We start from the raw sequence: 17,655 nt of genomic DNA on the forward strand, positions 1-17,655 counted from the left end.
CATCCATCCATCTCACCTACTACTACCACATGAGAGGAATGCCCAGAAGAATACCTGCTTACACGAGTAGTAGCAGCGACCATATGGGTTAGTATATCCGTAAATCCAACAAGCGTCCATCTCAAGATACGTAGCGGGCGACGTGCTGGCGTGCCTTTTTTTCTTCCCAAGTCAAGTCAGTCATCTCCACTCTTTCGGCTCTGTTAACCATCGGCCAATTTGAGCAGCCGCCTAATACTGCAACCTTCCCTAAACCAGACTGGGAAACGGCCTCGTGGTGCTAGGCTGGAAGAAGCTGAGAATACGTGCTGTGACTGGAAATACGTGTTGTCAATCTGTGAGTAATGTGTTGGTTGTACCTGCTCTACTCCGTACATTTTTGATGATGCTCATGTCATGATATGATGATATATCAATCCAATGTAGGCGCACCATCCACTTCCATCCATGCCTGTGAGATGATGGGCAATTGCACTGCAGATCGATCCGCTTCAGTTTTTTCTTCCGGCTGCTTTTTTCCATGCACACCTGCTTGTTTTCCCCGATTCCCCTTTTAATAAGGTGGGCAGGCCAGGCCAGCGCCCCAGTCTTTTGCTGGGCTCCGGTCTTTCTAGCACCGCCCCTCAATGTGCCTGACCTCTGAAACGGCGAATTATTTGTAAGTATCAAATCAATCGCGGGTATCCCACTTAGGGCCTGGCCGACTGTCTGCGCTACTGCACGAACTGCTGCTGCACCCTTTCTAGTTGCAGATGCGCTATCAGCGACCCTTCCCCCCTCCCTCGAGCCCCCCATCCAACCATTTCGTCCCCCCATCACCCTATCACCCTTCCATCCGACACCTCGGCCCCTCCTCGTCCTACCTTACCCATAACGAACTGGATTTCACGTTGTAGTAGTGTGTGTGTGTCGGTGTCTGGCTGTCTCTGTCTAGTAGTGGTAGTGGTTGATTGGAGACAAACCGCCCTCTCTCTCGTCTTTCTTCCCCCTTTCATCAGAATCAATCAATTCAATTGAACCAATTCCGCACCTCTCTCACACGCCACCCCCTCCCAGTAAATCAACAACCTTCAACTTTTTCCTCTTCCAATTCCGGGGCCTCCTGTCTGTGTGCTTGCATTTACACTTGCGACAGATTTGCAATCAGAGCATCCAAGAAGCGCCGTGACCGACCCGTCTTCCAAACCCTCCTAATCCGTCTCATCCAAATCAAACACGCAGAAAACTGGTGCAACATTTCAGCTGCAGCCTGCGTGTCTCGAACAAGAACGGTTGTCTTGTCTGACCTGAAGGAAGGACATTCCCTCTCTCTTTATTCGTCGCACCCCGACCGGCAACTGCTCATACTTTATGTTGTCAAACACCAATTTCGAACCCGCTGCTCATAATTATACTTAACCTGCCCTATTGACACAACGCGCTGGCCAGAAAGGCTGTTTCTGTCCGACCTAATATATACGCCCGGAAAATCCACACGGCCGCCGAAACCATTCCTCGTGTGCCCCCTAATTGCATTTAGTGCCGCGCCTGGCAACTGCTGGTCGTAAGGGGTAGATTCATACTATTTCCCGCCTAGAGAGATTGAAGCAGCACACACACGAGTCAGCTGAAAGAAAGCTAAATCGAGAGAGCGAGAGCCCCCCTTGAAAGGCGCTTTCAATCGACGCGACTATAACAAGAAGAAGGCGTGTTAACTTGACGCCTGACGCCAGGAGGGACCACCGCGGCGTTCCTCATTGACATTCCGTGGCGCAAACCGGCCTGGTAGCCGACCCTCGAAAACCCCTTACACTCTCTTGCATTCCAGTGCTTTCATTTCAGCTCCTGCTGTCAACGAGGCGATCAAATTCCGACCCGAATTACTCCTACGAAGCCACGCCCATCTTCTCGCGCTCTGGCGCCAACTCTTTATTTCCCAGCAAGTCACCAACGTGCTTGCCGTTTCAGCAGAAAAGAACGCTCAGTCGACCGTGCCAATTAGCACCATAGCGACCTATCGCCGCCCCCTCCCTACGGGACTGCCTTTGCCAGTCACGCGAGACCTCTAGGTCGATCCACCTCCTTAATGCCGCCCAGGACCAATTTGAACATGTCCGTCATGTTACAAACTCCGTCACGGGCGTCGACAGCCTCGTCGTCTTCATTTCAGCCCATCTCCCGCCAGAACACCATGTCGTCCTACGATGGCTCCCGATCAGCCCGTCAGTCGAAGCGATATTCCATGTCGGCGCTGTACATGTCCATGTCCGCCAACGAGAGCGAGCTGGAAATCGAAGATGAATTGGCCAAGGCCCAGAAAATTCTCCGTGAACTCAAGTCCAAGATCTCGTCGCAGTCCAAAAAGAACTTCGTGCTCGAGAAGGATGTGCGGTATCTCGACTCTCGGATTGCCCTGCTCATCCAAAACCGTATGGCACTAGAAGAACAAAACGAAGTCGCGAGCCATTTGGAAGATGGCACCGAGCTACAGGAGGGTTCGTTCCCGAACGACGACAAGACGCAAAAGTACGGCAACTTGCTGTTCCTCTTGCAGTCTGAACCCAGACATATCGCCCACCTCTGCCGCCTCGTATCTATGTCCGAAATCGACTCGTTACTACAAACCGTCATGTTCACAATCTACGGAAACCAATACGAGAGCCGCGAGGAGCATCTCCTCCTGACTATGTTCCAGTCCGTTTTGACATACCAGTTCGATACGACCCCCGAGTACTCCTCGCTTCTGCGTGCGAACACACCCGTCTCTCGAATGATGACGACTTACACACGCCGTGGTCCTGGCCAAAGTTTCCTGCGATCAGTCCTTGCTGACCGAATCAACAGCCTCATCGAGCTTAAGGACCTCGACTTGGAGATCAACCCGCTCAAGGTGTATGAGCGCATGTGCGAGCAGATTGAGGAAGACACCGGCAGCCTACCGGCTTCTTTACCGAGAGGCGTCACCGCGGAACAAGCGGCGGAGAATGCCCAAGTCCAGGCTATCATCGAGCCCCGACTGACCATGTTGACTGAGATTGCTAACGGCTTTCTCAACACCATTATTGACGGCTTGGACGAGGCGCCCTACGGAATCCGGTGGATCTGCAAGCAAATTCGAAGCCTAACGAAGAGAAAGTACCCAGACGCCAACGACCAAATCATTTGCACACTTATTGGAGGATTCTTCTTCTTGCGCTTCATCAACCCCGCCATTGTTACGCCAAAATCGTATATGCTTATTGACGGTGCGCCGGCCGAGAAACCACGGAGAACTCTGACCCTGATCGCCAAGATGTTGCAGAACTTAGCCAATAAGCCGTCGTATGCCAAGGAGCCATACATGGCAAACCTGCAGCCCTTCATCCAGTCGAACAAGGACCGTGTTAACAAGTTTATGCTCGACCTCTGTGAAGTACAAGACTTCTACGAGAGTCTGGAGATGGACAATTATGTGGCATTGTCTAAGAAGGACCTTGAGCTTTCAATCACGCTCAACGAAGTTTACGCCATGCACGGACTCCTCGACAAGCACACCGGAGAACTATGCAAGGACGAGAACTCCCACTTGGCATTGATCATCAACGAACTGGGCCCGGCTCCCCCTCAAGTGCCTAGGAAAGAGAACCGAGCCATTAACCTGCCTCTCTTCAGTCGATGGGAGACCGCCATCGATGACCTAACAGCCGCTCTAGACATTACTCAGGAGGAAGTGTTTTTCATGGAGGCCAAATCGATCTTCGTCCAGGTCATGCGATCTATTCCGCCTAATAACTCGGTTTCTCGCAGACCTCTCAGACTAGAGCGAATTGCCGACGCCGCCGCTACTTCCAAGAACGATGCTGTCATGGTGCGCAAGGGCATCAGGGCGATGGAGCTCCTGAGCCAGCTCCAGGAAATGAAGGTTATCGACAAGTCGGATCAATTCAGCCTTCTCCGGGACGAGGTGGAGCAAGAGCTGCAGCATCTTGGTTCGTTGAAGGAGGGTGTGCTTACGGAGACACAGAAGCTCGAAGAGGTGTTCAAGACGATCCGGGATCATAACTCGTACTTGGTCGGGCAGCTCGAGACATACAAGAGCTATCTTCACAACGTCCGGAGCCAATCGGAAGGCACCCGCCGCAAGCAGCAAAAGCAACAGGTACTCGGTCCCTATAAGTTCACCCATCAACAACTGGAGAAGGAAGGCGTCATACAGAAGAGCAATGTTCCGGACAATAGGAGAGCCAACATCTACTTCAACTTCACCAGCCCCCTTCCCGGCACTTTTGTTATTTCACTCCACTACAAGGGTGAGTCCCTGGATGACTGCCTGCCCATATGTAACAAATCTCTAACAGAACCTACAGGGCGTAACCGAGGACTCCTCGAGCTAGACCTGAAGCTCGATGATTTGCTCGAGATGCAGAAAGACAATCAAGATGACTTGGATCTCGAATATGTCCAGTTCAACGTTACGAAAGTATTAGCATTACTGAACAAAAGATTCGCAAGGAAGAAGGGGTGGTAAAGCCGGGCAACCGTATTCGCAGCATACCGATTTCTTCAATACGCAACAGTTTGCCGTTACTCTGGACGTCAACTTTGATTGCACTCTCTCTCCTTCCCGTGGCTTGGCGTTCTGGCGGGTCATTTCGACGTGATACCAATACTTTTGATATACGACCATCGATTTCATCCTCCACATACTGTCGGAGATGGCTTGCCGGGTTTTCTCTTACCGACCACGATCTCCTTGTACTACTATCGAATCTTTCTCGGAGGACAAGCTTTGTTTGTGCATCACGTTTTTCCGCCAGCGACTTACGATCTTTCCTGTTTCCGGCAGCAATGGCGCGCCGGTTTATGTGGCTACCGGGCACACGCTTTACACCGGTGTACGCCTGTATATTTCTAATAAATCTACCTTCCATGGCCTCTTGGCAAAGCTAGTGTCGACAAGTCCGTTGTTGTCGACCTAATGCTTCTAATCACAAAGTTATCCGCGTCGGTGCTACTACATTTGCACGACACCAAGCAGCAGAGTCAGGCCCGCTCGTCATGATGATAGCGGACAGCGACCGGTATGATCTGACGTCGACATTGACTACGGTACGGGAAATGGAGTTACGGCTGGTCCGGAGGCTCAATGTATTATTTGTTCTTCAGGGTTGGGTGGGGTCACTTATCGTAATTCCTTATGAAGCATGAGTTGTCGACGGTGGGGTTGGGCAGTTTGCTTTTTTCATTTTTCATCTCCCCCTCCTCGTCGAAGCAAGGAGGGTTGGGGGAGACACGTCAGGGCGAAGCTTATAGGCAAACCAGGAATCCCGGCCGGTTTCAGCAAAGGGAGTAGGGGAAGAGCAGTGTGCGTGTGCGCGCGTGTGGTTAGTTGGTGCTTGGACGGGAGGGCTTTCTGGCTTGGTATCAACGACCACTGGTTTCGCTCTTCTTACACACGCAGATAGACGAATCTCATGAACAGTACATTTCGATCGAATATAAAGTCTGGATACGTCTCATTTTTGAAGGCAATCCGGGTACGCGTTGGAATCATCTGCAGATATCCCAACGTCCTCGCCAGGTGCGTCCGCGTCCGCCTCCTTCTCCCCCTCATAGGTGAACGTATGGACGCGCTGGGTCTTGTCCATCTCCGAGTCCCGGAGGATGGTCATCTCGACCGGCGATCCCGGCATCATGTCGCGGTAGCGGACGTCGAAGTCGAAGTAGAGCGGGTTGCGCGCGGTCCAGACGTCGGCGACGTTTCGCGGGTTCGAGACGGACGCGACGTGCTCGCGCCGGGCGCCGCCCGTGTCCGTGTACGTGACCCACGCCTCGAAGGTGCCGCGCATAATGTTGAGGAGCCCCAGCCGACTCTAGCCTTCTCCTCTCTTTCGGTCGGGCTTTTAGTTAGTGATTTCCACTCTCCATGGTGTTTCGCTGCTGTAATTCCTCCTGCCAAAGCAATTGAGCGTAGACCCCTCGACCCCTGGAATTTCGCTGACATCTGTACCCGCCCAAAGTGTGGCTCCATCCAATCTGGGTGAGCTGCTGGTAATTTGAGCGACATCTAGTTGAGCATGAATTGAGATGACTGTATTTATGTCACTTTGATATCAAATGTTCCTGTTTCCAATTGAGGCTCCAAGGGGGCATGTTCTCCCCCACAGTGAAAGGCGGGGAGTGTGTAGGTGCCGTAGTTAAGCCACCTCCACACTGACCTGGCCAATTTCTTTCGCTGCCAGCAACACCAACATTTGGACAGAACATTGCACATAAGTTTGTATAAGTAAGGCTTATCAGCCGCAAACCGTCATACGGCAGGCTGATGCGACCCTTCATCGTAACACAGACGAATCATGTTCAGTGCTGCCAGGCTGTCAAATGACTGTGGGGCGGCCTGATATCATTCATCCCACAGTAGGCATCGCTGATGGACTCGGCGTCGTGCGACAACCTAAGTACTTGGTCACCCTCAAATGGCCTCGCGACCTGAAATGGCGTGAGCAGTGCCACCTAGATCTCGCATTTCGCCGGAGCAGGGCCATCTTCCCTGTTGGGCCAGTTGGCTGTTATCGGCTTTTCTCCGTAGACCACGGTCGCAGCGAGCAGCTCAACGATGTCATCATCTTTCCCATGAAAGGCAGGAGACTTTCTGCCCAGAAATGCGCCAAGTGTGATATCTCCCCACTTCTCCAAGAGCTCGGCATCGAGTGCCAAGAGTGGCTACCACAAGTAAGCTCACTGAAGCTTTCGCCAATTCAATTGACCCGAGCTGCAAAGGAGCAACTCCGGAAGGTATAAGACTGAGGGAATGTCGGGACAACATCCAAAGAACGTTTCCAAGCCGAGGCCGAGGCCGGCTAGGACTGTGACAGGTAGAGCAGACCAGCCCCCTCCCCCTCCCTCCCCAAATCACGAGATGATCATTGCTGATGATGCCCTTCGAGCTGTCCGTCAGATTTAAGTGCAGTCTTGGCCCTCTAGGAGGCCATGTCTCATAGGCACGATAGTGATGCAACCGCTGATCATTCCTCTAGTTGAATGGCGTGCGGGGGAAACGTTCCATTGGCACTCCCGCAAACTCAAATCATACATAATGAGGCGCCAACCAGCGCCAGCGGCTCCAACTGGCTTTTACTAACTCAATGAAACCATTCGCTCAGTCCTTCAAAGTCTCTCTCTCAAGTCTGTGTGTTCCGGGACCTGTCCGAAGAATCGTGGCCCCGCAGTCAGAGTTGCGCAGTTACATCTGAAACCCTCCACGGATCGTAGCAAGGAAGATTACTGTTTGCCAATGTCGACGATGGAGGACAAGGTGGAAACTGCCAGGGCCCCCGCGGGGAATGCCACAGCCGCACCAGCATCGCCGCCCACTGACGTGAAGAAGGAGATCCCCGTCTCCAGTAGTGGAACTCCACCGCCGCCCGACGCCGTGACGGAGAAAGGCATCGGCGAGACCGTCGCCATTTCGGGCCCCAACAAGATCGCCGACGAGATCCTGCGGGGCCCCAACGGCGAGGAGTACCCGACCAAGGCGGAGCTCGAGACGCTGCGCCGCGTCAAGGGCCAGATCCACTGGATCATCTACACGGTCGCCTTCTGCGAGCTGTGCGAGCGCTTTGCTTATTATGGCACCACTCAGGTCTTCGTCAACTTCATCTCGGAGCCCCTGCCGCCCAACTCGGACGCGGGCGCCGGGGGGACCTATGGCCAGTCGGGCGCCCTCGGCATGGGCCAGCAGGCGTCGACGGGCCTCACCCTTTTTAATAGTTTTTGGTCGTACCTCATGCCGCTCTTCGGCGCGTACATGGCCGACTCGTTCTGGGGCAAGTTCAAGACTATCAATGTTGCCATGTGAGTATTCTTTCAGTTAAGCTGGTTGCTCGTATATGGTGCGCCCACTAGCATTGCGTTGCTGTTCAATCCAATTGAGCTTTTCAAGCAATTGTTACTTCAACTCACCACAACTGGCGGCGGCTGATATAATCTATTCCTACAGTGGGCTTGCGACTTTCGGTCACATCCTGATCATTGTCTCGGCTATCCCGGCTGTGATTAAAGCTCCGAATAATGCCGCCCTGGCACCGTTCATCATTGGACTCATCTTCTTCGGCATGGGCGTTGGTTTCTTCAAGACGAACATTTCGCCCCTGATTGCAGAACAGGTATGAAAGATTCCGCCTCTAATTCGGATCACGGTTGCTCAGCTTTCTGATTCGCATGTCTAGTATGAAACAACTCATCCACGTGCCACCATCAAGACCCTGGCCAGCGGTGAGCGGGTCATTGAAGACCCCATCATGACCATCTCCGTCATCTACATGCGGTACTACTTCTTCATTAACGTTGGAAGTCTGGTCGGGCAGATCTCGATGGTCTACGCCGAGAAGTACGTCGGCTTCTGGCTGTCCTTCACGCTCCCGACCATCATGTTCCTCATCTGCCCCCTCGTCATGTTCTGGTGCAGGAACAAGTACGTCCGCCTCCCGCCGACGGGCTCGGTCCTGGGCAAGTCGATGGGCATCATTGGTCTGGGGATGAAGGGGCGCTGGTCCTTGAACCCCGTCACGACCTTCCGCCACTTGGCTTCCGACGACTTCTGGGAGAGGGCCAAGCCCAGCAAGATCGAGAACAAGCCTGCTTGGATGACGTTCGACGACGCCTGGGTCGATGAGGTCCGCCGCGGGTTCAAGGCTTGCACGGTCTTCCTTTACTACCCGATTTACTGGCTTCCTGTAAGTTACGCTGCCCGCCTTCGCTCCACTCCCCCTGAATAACTATCGTCATATACCTTGACTTGTTACTGATCAATTTATCCCAAGTATAACCAACTCTACAACAACCTGGTCTCGCAAGCCGCCACCATGAAGCTCGGTGGCGTCCCCAACGACATCGTCAACAACCTGGACCCCATCGCCCTGCTCATCTTCATCCCCATCACCGACAAGTTCATCTACCCGGCCATCGCCCGGACCGGCTTCAAGCTGACGCCCATCAAGAAGATCACGCTCGGCTTCGCCTTCGGCACCCTCGCCATGGTCTCGACGGCCGTCGTGCAGCACTACATCTACGTCGACTCGCCCTGCGGCGACCACCCGACCAAGTGCGCCGACGGGCCCCCGCCTCACATGAGCGTCTGGATCCAGACGCCGGCGTATGTCTTGATCGCCTTCGCCGAGATCGCCGCCTCCATCACGGGCCTCGAGTACGCCTTCACCAAGGCGCCCAAGAACATGCGCTCCCTCGTCACGGCCGTCTTCTGGTTCGCGCAGGCCATCTCGTCGGCCATCGCGCAGGCGTTCGTGCCGCTGGCCACGGACCCGCTGCTGGTCTGGCTGTACGTCACCGTTACCATTATTGCGTTTCTCGGCGGTATCGGGTTTTGGTTCACGTTCCGCAGCCTCGACGCCGAGGAGGAGGCCCTCAACACCCTGCCCGATTCCGAGTTCCACGGGAAAAGAAACCAAGACGAGGATCCCGAGGCTACGCTGGCGGTCAAGCAGAGGCAGGAGGAGCAGAGGAGGTTGCGCGAGGTGCAGGGGCTTGAGGGGACCAAGGGTTGATCTGGTGGGGGCTCTTGGGTAATTTCATTTTTGCATATCTCCGTATACTCGTGTTAGATTTCTAATATATTTTTCTTATATCCACTGCCACGCTTGAACATCCAGCTGTACCGAAGCTGGGGAAGTTTTCCAAGTAACATCATCATAACATCCCAGGTTTCGTCATTTGTGTAATGGCGTCCTCAACCAATCAAGCCTCTGGTGACTTGAACCATCTGTCTTCCTTCACTTCGGCCCTCTCACCATCCTACCCAAATCGGACGATGGGGAAATCCGACGCCTGATCCAACGAGTCCAGCAGGTCTTCCACACCGACACCGTTCTCGACTGCGCTTAAGTTACAGCTATGGAGGCCTCCTTCTCACCTTTTCAACTCTACCCATGCTTGTATACGCGGCGATTCATTACCACTCGCGACTTTGATCAAAACACCACACCTTTTAGAGAACGACAGTTATATGCGGAAAGGAGATTTCCTCCGCGCCTGGAATAAAGCTCGGCAGCAAACCGTCATAGAGGTTATTCAAGAGGGGTGGGCGGCCACCGGTATCTATCTGTTCCATGAGTATTAATGTAAATCTAGTAAGTACAAATGATTCTTTCTATCGCCGAAGAGAGTATACGCAAATATCCCTACCGGAAAGGATTACTGCAGTTCGGCGGGCACATGCCTTTCGCCCCCAGTCCCAAGCTCGGCTTTACTCTGAGGGTAAGGCGGCGGTGCATTATAATACTGGTGTGGGTTGTAGGTCGCTGGGGGGTGGTGATATTGCGGATCGTGTTGCTGGACTGCGGGCCGGCGTTGACGCTTGCGGTAGAGCAGCCAAGCGGACAGGGCGATCATGATGGCCCCTGCCATTGCCCCGACGCTGATTCCAGCCGTAGTGCCCGGGCTGGTTTGGGAAGAGGTCGATTGCACGGTCTCGGGCTCGGCAGCGGTGGGTCGTGGCGGGCTCGTGGACTCAAAGCTTGTGCTCGCTCCCGTCTACTTTGCCGTGCCGGCAAGGCTCCTGTGGCTGTCGGAGTCTTCGGTTCATACGTGATTAGTAGGGTCGAGCCAGCGCTGGTATTCAAGTTCTTGACGACCCACCCTGATGAACTTAATGCCCCAAGCCCAGAGTGACTCCCCAGCGAAGGCTGTGTGTGTCTCGGGCACCTGCGTGTTGGGAGTCAAGGCGATATCGGTTCTGGTGCCAGTCCAGACATCGCCGCTGTCCGCCGTGGCCAAGCAACCGTAGGTCTCGCCGTGGCAGGCGAACTTGAAAACGCCACTAGGATTGTTATTAGCGGCAGCCTGATATCGCTTCACAGGCCGCACAAGGTAGGTTGGCCGGGAACTCGAACGGACCTTGGACAGCAAGTGACGGAGCTTGCGGGGGTGCCCGAAAAGAGGGCGCCGGTCGCACAAGCCTCGGTGTAACCGGTGGGACAGGGGCCGTCGGTCATGTAGGGAGCGCCGGTCGTGAAGCCGGGCGGTATGCAGGGCCCCGTCGGATCTGCGCTCATCATGAGCGGCGTGGGCGCGCCGAACATCTCGGAGAAGACGATGCCCGCCGTGTACGTCCTTACGACCATGTAGTAGTACGCCGTGCTGGCCAAGCAGGAGCTTGGTGCCGTCCAGGGCGGATCAAGCGTCAGATACGACATTTCACATAGAAGAAGCGTCTAAGTCGCGAGGAAGAGTCTTGTGGTGTTGCTGGTGCGGGAACAACAAAATTGGAGGCGTCTATGTAGACAAAAGAAACAATAGGAAAACACGGGGACAGAAATTCCAAGACGTGGTGAGAAACCCCCACTGGTCGCCTTGACACAGAAGACTCAAGTAACAATCCCACCCCCTGACTTTCGCGGCTCTGGAACCAACAACAGTCGGCTAGCTCCCAGCCTGTTGGTGCTCGGCACGCCGAGCGCCTATCATTGCCGTCTATCGCTGGCTACCGAGCCTGTCTCGTCCAAGACGTGTGATGCGGTTAAAAAACGGGTTGTCATTGGAGGGCGACTTGAGCCCGAGGGAATGGTTCAGTCGCGGGTCGCCGATGTGAGTGGTGCAAATCCCTGCATTTTGCCGCCCTAAGCTTCGAAAGGCACAACCCCCGTTAATGACCAAGGAACAGCAGGCTGGCTATTGAAATGCCGGCCCAGGCCCTCCCCGATAGCGATTGTGTCGTTTCATTTCTACTTTCCTAGTCACTTCTTATCTCTTCTATGTTCAGTCATCGCATTTTCGTTTCTAAATATCTACTTACCTTTTCCGAATTGCGACATGGGATCATTGGCCGCGTTTCCGTGGCGGAAGAGGAAGGACGTTGTAAGCTTTTGCGGCATCTTGGCTTTCCTCACGCTCGTCCTGACCTTCCGGCACCACACCGAGCAGAGCCAATCCCCTATGAAAACCCCTAAAACCTTTTTCATCCCCCAGAACATCTGGCAGATTTGGTTCCCACAGGATGGGGTCGCAGAGCGCTATGTACACAACCTACAGCTCCGCGAGACGGCTACCTGGATTGGTATGAACCCATATCACCAATACAGGCTAGTCGGCCGCCAGTGGGGCGACAACTACGTGCAACAGCGGTTCGTCCAGGCTGCCGACAAAGACCTCGTCGACACCTACCTGGCAGTGAGCAACCACGGCTTGAAGTCGGATCTCCTGCGCTATCTGCTCCTCTACACCGAAGGCGGCGTCTATACCGACATTGACACAATCGCACTGAAGCCCATCGAAGACTGGGTTCCCCCGCACCTTCGCGGGGCCGCCAAGCTCGTCGTCGGCATCGAGTTCGACCGTCGCGATGGCGGCATGTGGTCCGAGATACCGCATGATCTCCAGTTCTGCCAGTGGACGATTGCGGCCGCCCCCGGCCACCCGGTGTTCCGGGCCATGGCCGACCGGGCTGTATCATCGCTCCACGAGCTGGCCGTGGTATACAACACGATGATGACCGAGTTGAAGCCGACGAGCTTCGAGACGATGAACTCGACAGGGCCGGCTGCTTGGACCGACGTCGTCTTCGAACAAATACAACAGGCGCGGCCGGATATCACGGCTCTGGCCAACCTGTCTGGGATATAAGAGCCCCGGCTGTATGGGGACATCCTTGTTTTGGGTATTGATGGGTTTGGCATGAGCCAGCCGCACTGGGGGCCACCAATGATGGATCGATCCCAGAGGCAGCATTGCTCAAGCACCTCTTCCGTGGGTCTTGGAGGAACTCTTGAAAGAAGTATTACTGCATGGCGAGGGTTTGGAGTCTGGGAGTCTGGGAGTCTGGCATTATCCCTTGTATGGGATCTTGTTCGATACAGTGAGATCATGATGTTATTTTTCTACGTGAGTAACAAAGAGCAACAATGTAGTCACTGCCTAACGCACTGGTTTTAACCACACGTAGCGGCCATCGTTGAGGTTTACCGCGAGATGTAGAGCCTGCAAAGTAGCACGGTACCTCTTCTCTGTGGTTTGCGAGCGCAGCAGCCATGAGGACCGCCGCATCTTCTTTCGTCAGCGGAGCCATCATCTCTTCGGCTATCCCATTACTGACCGCCAGGCTTCCCGTGGGTATGTGGTGCGTTCTGCCGCACATGACGTTCGTGACAGAGAATGGTGCGTGGACGGACCCCTCCGGTTGGACTAGCACGTCTCCGGGACCTAGGTGTACAGCCGTCCAGCTACTATGTGTGACGCCCTTCTCCGAAAAAAGTCCTCGTCCAGGCATATTGGCCACAGCTTTTCGCCATCGAATACTGTGATGACGGTGAGCTTACCGTGGTGGTCGGCATGGGGCTTGGAGAAGCAACCTTGCTGTCCCAGTATGGTGAAAGGCAAGCTGATAAGACTAGGTGCCAGCACATATGGTGAGCTGGTAGCAGTGGCACTATAATGATGCGGTAGGTAGTAGTGTAGACGCGCTGAACTGCGAGGAGTAGGATGGCAAGAAGGGAAGCCATGGTATCGGCGAAGGCGAAATGGCCATTGTGGATGTTGAACTCGACGCTTATCCTACTCATCATTCTTCTTAACAACTTCTAATTAGAATCAATATCATACCAATAAGAGTACGCAAACATGGACTTGCCACGATGAAAAAGTTGCAGGGTCACCTCGGCACAGAGCGAGCCGCTGGTCCAATCAGGCGTCTTCCCCGCTATAGCCCAAATGCAGCCTCTCTGCGCTGTAGCCCTATTGTAGCTAGGTATATGGACGCGTCGTTAACGCGTGCTGTTGGACGAGGTGGTCGATGGCCCGACTTGTGGGCAGATGGATCTCGCCTCCGTCGGACTTGGCATCAAACAGGGATGCCTCGTGTCGGTCCGGCAAAAGGGGTGCAAGTCGCCAATGGTGTCGAGAGTTAAGGGACGAGCACCTCCGGACTGGCTTTCATGGCAGCGACATCGACATCGACGGTGGGCATGACTTGGAGTTCGATGTGGTCGAGATTTATGACAAGAACAGGGGCCCCTTGGATAGCGATTTTAACGAGGAAGTAGACCTCGTTCGCTCGGAGATGTCTGTCTTGGTTAGGATTGATAGGTATATATGACGTGCGGCGCGATCCAGTGTAGTCCAGGCGTTTAACGACGGACATAGCGTTCTGGACCTCTTAATCGTCGATCACGGCCCATTTGGGGTTGGCCTCACCCTTGTCGCTGTCTAAGCATTCGCTTTCTCATTCGCGCTATTCTCCTTGCGGTGCTGCCCTTTGCGTGCCGCCCCCGTTGCCCACGGTGCGGATGGTTCAAAGGCAGGTGGAGTGGCGGCGGGTGCGGATGGTAGTGATGGTGGTGATGCTGCTGCTGCCGGGCCGCAGCCTTGGCTTTGGGTTCAGCATAGGGGGCCTCTACAGGAAATGCACGGTGTGCCAATAGGGGCCTCCTTCTCTGGCAATCAATAGAGGCTGAATGATCTGGGACGGCAGCTCATGGCTACCTCAAAGCCATTCTCGTTGGCGTCTAAAATCCAACTGGACATGGGCAAACCTTTTCATTAGCTACACTGTACAGAGAAAGATTAAGCAAGAAAGAACTCAGCTGAATTTCAGTCCGAATCGGTTCGAAATTTGGTTTGGTGCAGCTTGTATCTCCGGGTCGGCGAGGCCGGCGTTTACGGTGATGTACTCCACGGCGTATGTCGCCTGGAAAGATATGCAACACTCTTGCACAAGACACGGCACCGAATTTCCGCATGTGTACTTGGCCTCGTGACCGCGTCCCTGTGCGAATAGCTCTCTGGTGTGGCTAAAGCATAGCTACCGCAGTGAGTTCAGGCGAAGCACTTCCAGCAGCAGGTACATCATGTTGAGGCACCGTTCCCGCACAGAGGTGAAATCGTCAGCCGGTCATCGGGAGGCAGGTACCTTGGCCAATGGTGCAACTGGGCAGCAGCCGGGTATGCCAGCTGCTGCCGCGAAGAAGTCGAAATACGTCTTGTTTGGTGGATTCGCAACCGACTTCTGATATGCGCCTCGAAGCTTCTTTCTCTCTGGTTCTTCCTCGACTGCTTTATGGTCATATACGTAGTCGAAGGGTTGGTCCGGGAATTCACCACTCTCAGTCTTCTTCTCTGGGATGCTTCCTGAAGTCTTCGATGGCCTTGCAATGCTCTCAGTCTTAGCTAGTGTGAATTTTCACGTGGTACCCGATGTTAAAGCATACCCCGAAGGAGCAAGGACAAGCTGCGCCGAGCTCATCGGGGAGCTGGGAGGCACGCGAGTATTTTATTTTATCGTATATCCTAGGAGGAAATTAGTGAGAATCAGAAAAAAGTGGAAGGAAAACCCATCCTTCTTCCCTTTGGGGTTTGGATTCAAGACGGGGGTTCTGGGATAAGTAGAGTAAGGCCTGCGTCTGGGTGAAGGTGTGCCAGAAAATCCGGTGCTTCCCTTAGAAAAGGAAATCTGTAATGTGCCATGCCGTCGAAGTTGGGACCAAGAAGGACGTGAAAAAAGGGTTGACATTACAAAGTACATGTAGGTATGCTGGTGAATGAGAGTTGCTTGTGCAGATGGGGAGATGAGGAGGTGGGAGATGGACCTTGGAGACCTGGGCGGCGACGAACCAGGTTCCCCCCGAAATCGCCGTACACACTTGACAAACTTTTCTTCAGTATGTCAAGCCGAGGTTCCAGCAGAGGTGCTTGCTTAGTAGTAGTGGCTTGATGACGGCGCGGGCGAAAATGATGAGGTGGAGAGATGGAGAGGGAAAAGGCGCTGAACAGCAAAGGAAACTCCAATTTACCAAGCAGGTGGCTGGCTTGCTCGATATCTCCGCACCTGCCACACCCACCATGCCTGATGGCTGTCCCTTCCCAGATGGTGAACAAGCAGCAGCCGCTACCTGTCCCTCAAAACCCCCTCCGCCCAGGCTTGATGACACAACACACTTACACGCAGATGGCAAAAGCAACGCCTGCCTACCAGGCACCACCGCCCCTGCCACTGTGTCCCTCCGGGAAGACTGCCAGCTTTTTGGGTCGCATTCCGATTACTATTCCTTTCAATACGTCACACAAAATTCCTCAACATTTCAGAATGACGCCTGAATTACTCATATTCTGGTGGTACCATCCTCAACCAACAAGGGTATTCGATCAGCACCACGTGTGCAAAGTTGATCACATACCATTACGCGTGGCTATCGAACCGTGTTGGGCGACGTAGGATCTGCGGCTCGTCTGAGGCAGGCACAGGTCGCTTGCGAGCTGTGAGTTGCCCCTTCCGACAGTTATTCCATTATTCAGTCAGTTATACCGTGACCTATCAGTTATCGTATCTATGCAGTAGTTACCCCATCGTTTGACAATTTTGAGCCGTTTTATGCCAGTAGAGAAACCATATTCGAGAGTATCACAACCATCAATTTAATTAGTTGATCTACGGCAGTGCCATACGTTTTGGTCTTCGATCATATCTCTTCTTTACGACCTCCCCGCCACTATACTCAAATGCTCTGTCATGTCGTTCTTGGACTTGATTTTGGTGGCATCGCCTTGTTTAAACCATTAGGTTCGATACAAAACATAGGCCCCTCTCTCAACATCGCCCTCGACTTCCTTCGATCTCTTCGCCGCGACGCACAAATCACTCTGCTTCTCCCCGAAACAGCTTCCTCGGCCCATGCCTCGAAGATCATCATCGACGGCTTAAAACTCCGACTACCATCACCTCCCTTCTGGCCTATCTCGAACACGTGTCTCTCGACGAGAAGTCCGTCATCAACCTCCCGCAGTTTGAAGTCGCCATCCACATGGGCTCGCGGGACCTTCTTGTCCTCGGCCAGCACCCTGTCGACCCCTCCCGTCAACTATTCCAGCTCTCAAAGAGCCTGGCGTTTCCCCTCTCTTACATACTCTCGTGGAGAAACTCGCCGCCCTCCGAAAGAAGCTGAGCTCAACGACATCCCTGACAGTGCGGAAGGATATGATGGTATATATTCCGAGGTCGGCCAGGGATGAGAAGAGATAGTCACCGAGAAGGAGAGTTGACGCTGGGATTACACCTACTTTATATGGCACGAGCACATGGTTACGAGCAGGTATAGAAAACAGAAGGGAAAAAAACAGAGTTGTAGAATGTGTAGGGTGGCCAGACTCACCTGTGGACGAGGGGCAAACACAGGGTCTACATATAGATTACATATGTTTTGGTCGTGGTGGCCTAGCTGCTCGAGGGTGATCAGAGAGCAAGCGAGACCTACAACAAGTCTATTCGTGGCATCCTGCCACAGTTTTCTGGGGAGGACCTTATGTACGCATTGGGAGAGATAGATTGCGAGGACCAACCGGTGTTCCCCAGCCTCGGTATCGACGGGATGAGATAGATATCATGCGAGTAAGCCTTGCAAGATTTCTGACACCTTCTACGTTACCTAACGGTGGATCCTGGTTGAAGGAGAAGATATAACCACCTAGTCTTGACCAAAACCTTTAGTAGCACATACAGACACTTATCGGCAGCTGAGCCAGCTTCAAATCACAGAAATGGATGCCGAGTCTTGGCCATAGTGAAAGAATGGTTTCGTTCAGGAACATATTATTGATCTCAACTTCTTCCTCTGCGTGCTCAGCGTCCCTGAGGGCCTAATTGCATAGGCATGTAGCCCCCTCCTAGCCAATAATACTATCTATGACGCTATGCTG

At 53.7% G+C, this 17,655-nt stretch overlaps 8 protein-coding genes across 8 annotated transcripts; 4 read left to right on the forward strand and 4 right to left on the reverse strand.

The window, feature by feature from the left end:
* Positions 1-2,089: 2,089 nt before the first annotated feature.
* On the forward strand, positions 2,090-4,486 carry PG994_014441 (GTPase-activator protein for ras-like GTPase; the record flags this gene model as incomplete). Its single annotated transcript, XM_066865850.1, has 1 exon — positions 2,090-4,486. The coding sequence occupies one exon, from the start codon at positions 2,090-2,092 to the stop codon at positions 4,484-4,486; it is 2,397 nt and encodes a 798-aa protein (XP_066708979.1).
* A 988-nt stretch (positions 4,487-5,474) lies between these two features.
* On the reverse strand, positions 5,475-5,807 carry PG994_014442 (uncharacterized protein; the record flags this gene model as incomplete). The annotated part of the gene is made up of 1 exon (XM_066865851.1): positions 5,475-5,807. One exon carries the CDS (start codon positions 5,805-5,807, stop codon positions 5,475-5,477), a length of 333 nt encoding a protein of 110 aa, XP_066708980.1.
* Positions 5,808-7,261: 1,454 nt separating this feature from the next.
* PG994_014443 (peptide transporter ptr2) lies at positions 7,262-9,521 on the forward strand (the record flags this gene model as incomplete). The annotated part of the gene is made up of 4 exons (XM_066865852.1): positions 7,262-7,812; positions 7,958-8,123; positions 8,187-8,693; positions 8,781-9,521. The coding sequence occupies 4 exons, from the start codon at positions 7,262-7,264 to the stop codon at positions 9,519-9,521; spliced, it is 1,965 nt and encodes a 654-aa protein (XP_066708981.1).
* A 646-nt stretch (positions 9,522-10,167) lies between these two features.
* On the reverse strand, positions 10,168-11,168 carry PG994_014444 (uncharacterized protein; the record flags this gene model as incomplete). Its single annotated transcript, XM_066865853.1, has 3 exons — positions 10,168-10,506; positions 10,561-10,792; positions 10,870-11,168. 3 exons carry the CDS (start codon positions 11,166-11,168, stop codon positions 10,168-10,170), a joined length of 870 nt encoding a protein of 289 aa, XP_066708982.1.
* A 616-nt stretch (positions 11,169-11,784) lies between these two features.
* On the forward strand, positions 11,785-12,594 carry PG994_014445 (Initiation-specific alpha-1-6-mannosyltransferase 2; the record flags this gene model as incomplete). The annotated part of the gene is made up of 1 exon (XM_066865854.1): positions 11,785-12,594. The coding sequence occupies one exon, from the start codon at positions 11,785-11,787 to the stop codon at positions 12,592-12,594; it is 810 nt and encodes a 269-aa protein (XP_066708983.1).
* Positions 12,595-13,870: 1,276 nt separating this feature from the next.
* On the reverse strand, positions 13,871-14,107 carry PG994_014446 (uncharacterized protein; the record flags this gene model as incomplete). Its single annotated transcript, XM_066865855.1, has 1 exon — positions 13,871-14,107. One exon carries the CDS (start codon positions 14,105-14,107, stop codon positions 13,871-13,873), a length of 237 nt encoding a protein of 78 aa, XP_066708984.1.
* Positions 14,108-14,545: 438 nt separating this feature from the next.
* On the reverse strand, positions 14,546-15,208 carry PG994_014447 (uncharacterized protein; the record flags this gene model as incomplete). The annotated part of the gene is made up of 3 exons (XM_066865856.1): positions 14,546-14,767; positions 14,876-15,110; positions 15,174-15,208. 3 exons carry the CDS (start codon positions 15,206-15,208, stop codon positions 14,546-14,548), a joined length of 492 nt encoding a protein of 163 aa, XP_066708985.1.
* Positions 15,209-16,461: 1,253 nt separating this feature from the next.
* PG994_014448 (uncharacterized protein) lies at positions 16,462-16,971 on the forward strand (the record flags this gene model as incomplete). The annotated part of the gene is made up of 1 exon (XM_066865857.1): positions 16,462-16,971. The coding sequence occupies one exon, from the start codon at positions 16,462-16,464 to the stop codon at positions 16,969-16,971; it is 510 nt and encodes a 169-aa protein (XP_066708986.1).
* Positions 16,972-17,655: the final 684 nt, after the last annotated feature.

Source organism: Apiospora phragmitis, assembly GCF_038363925.1.
Source record: "Apiospora phragmitis strain CBS 135458 chromosome Unknown utg000013l:1.0-2965645.0:1.0-2969333.0, whole genome shotgun sequence".
Classification (NCBI taxonomy): Eukaryota; Fungi; Ascomycota; class Sordariomycetes; order Amphisphaeriales; family Apiosporaceae; genus Apiospora; species Apiospora phragmitis.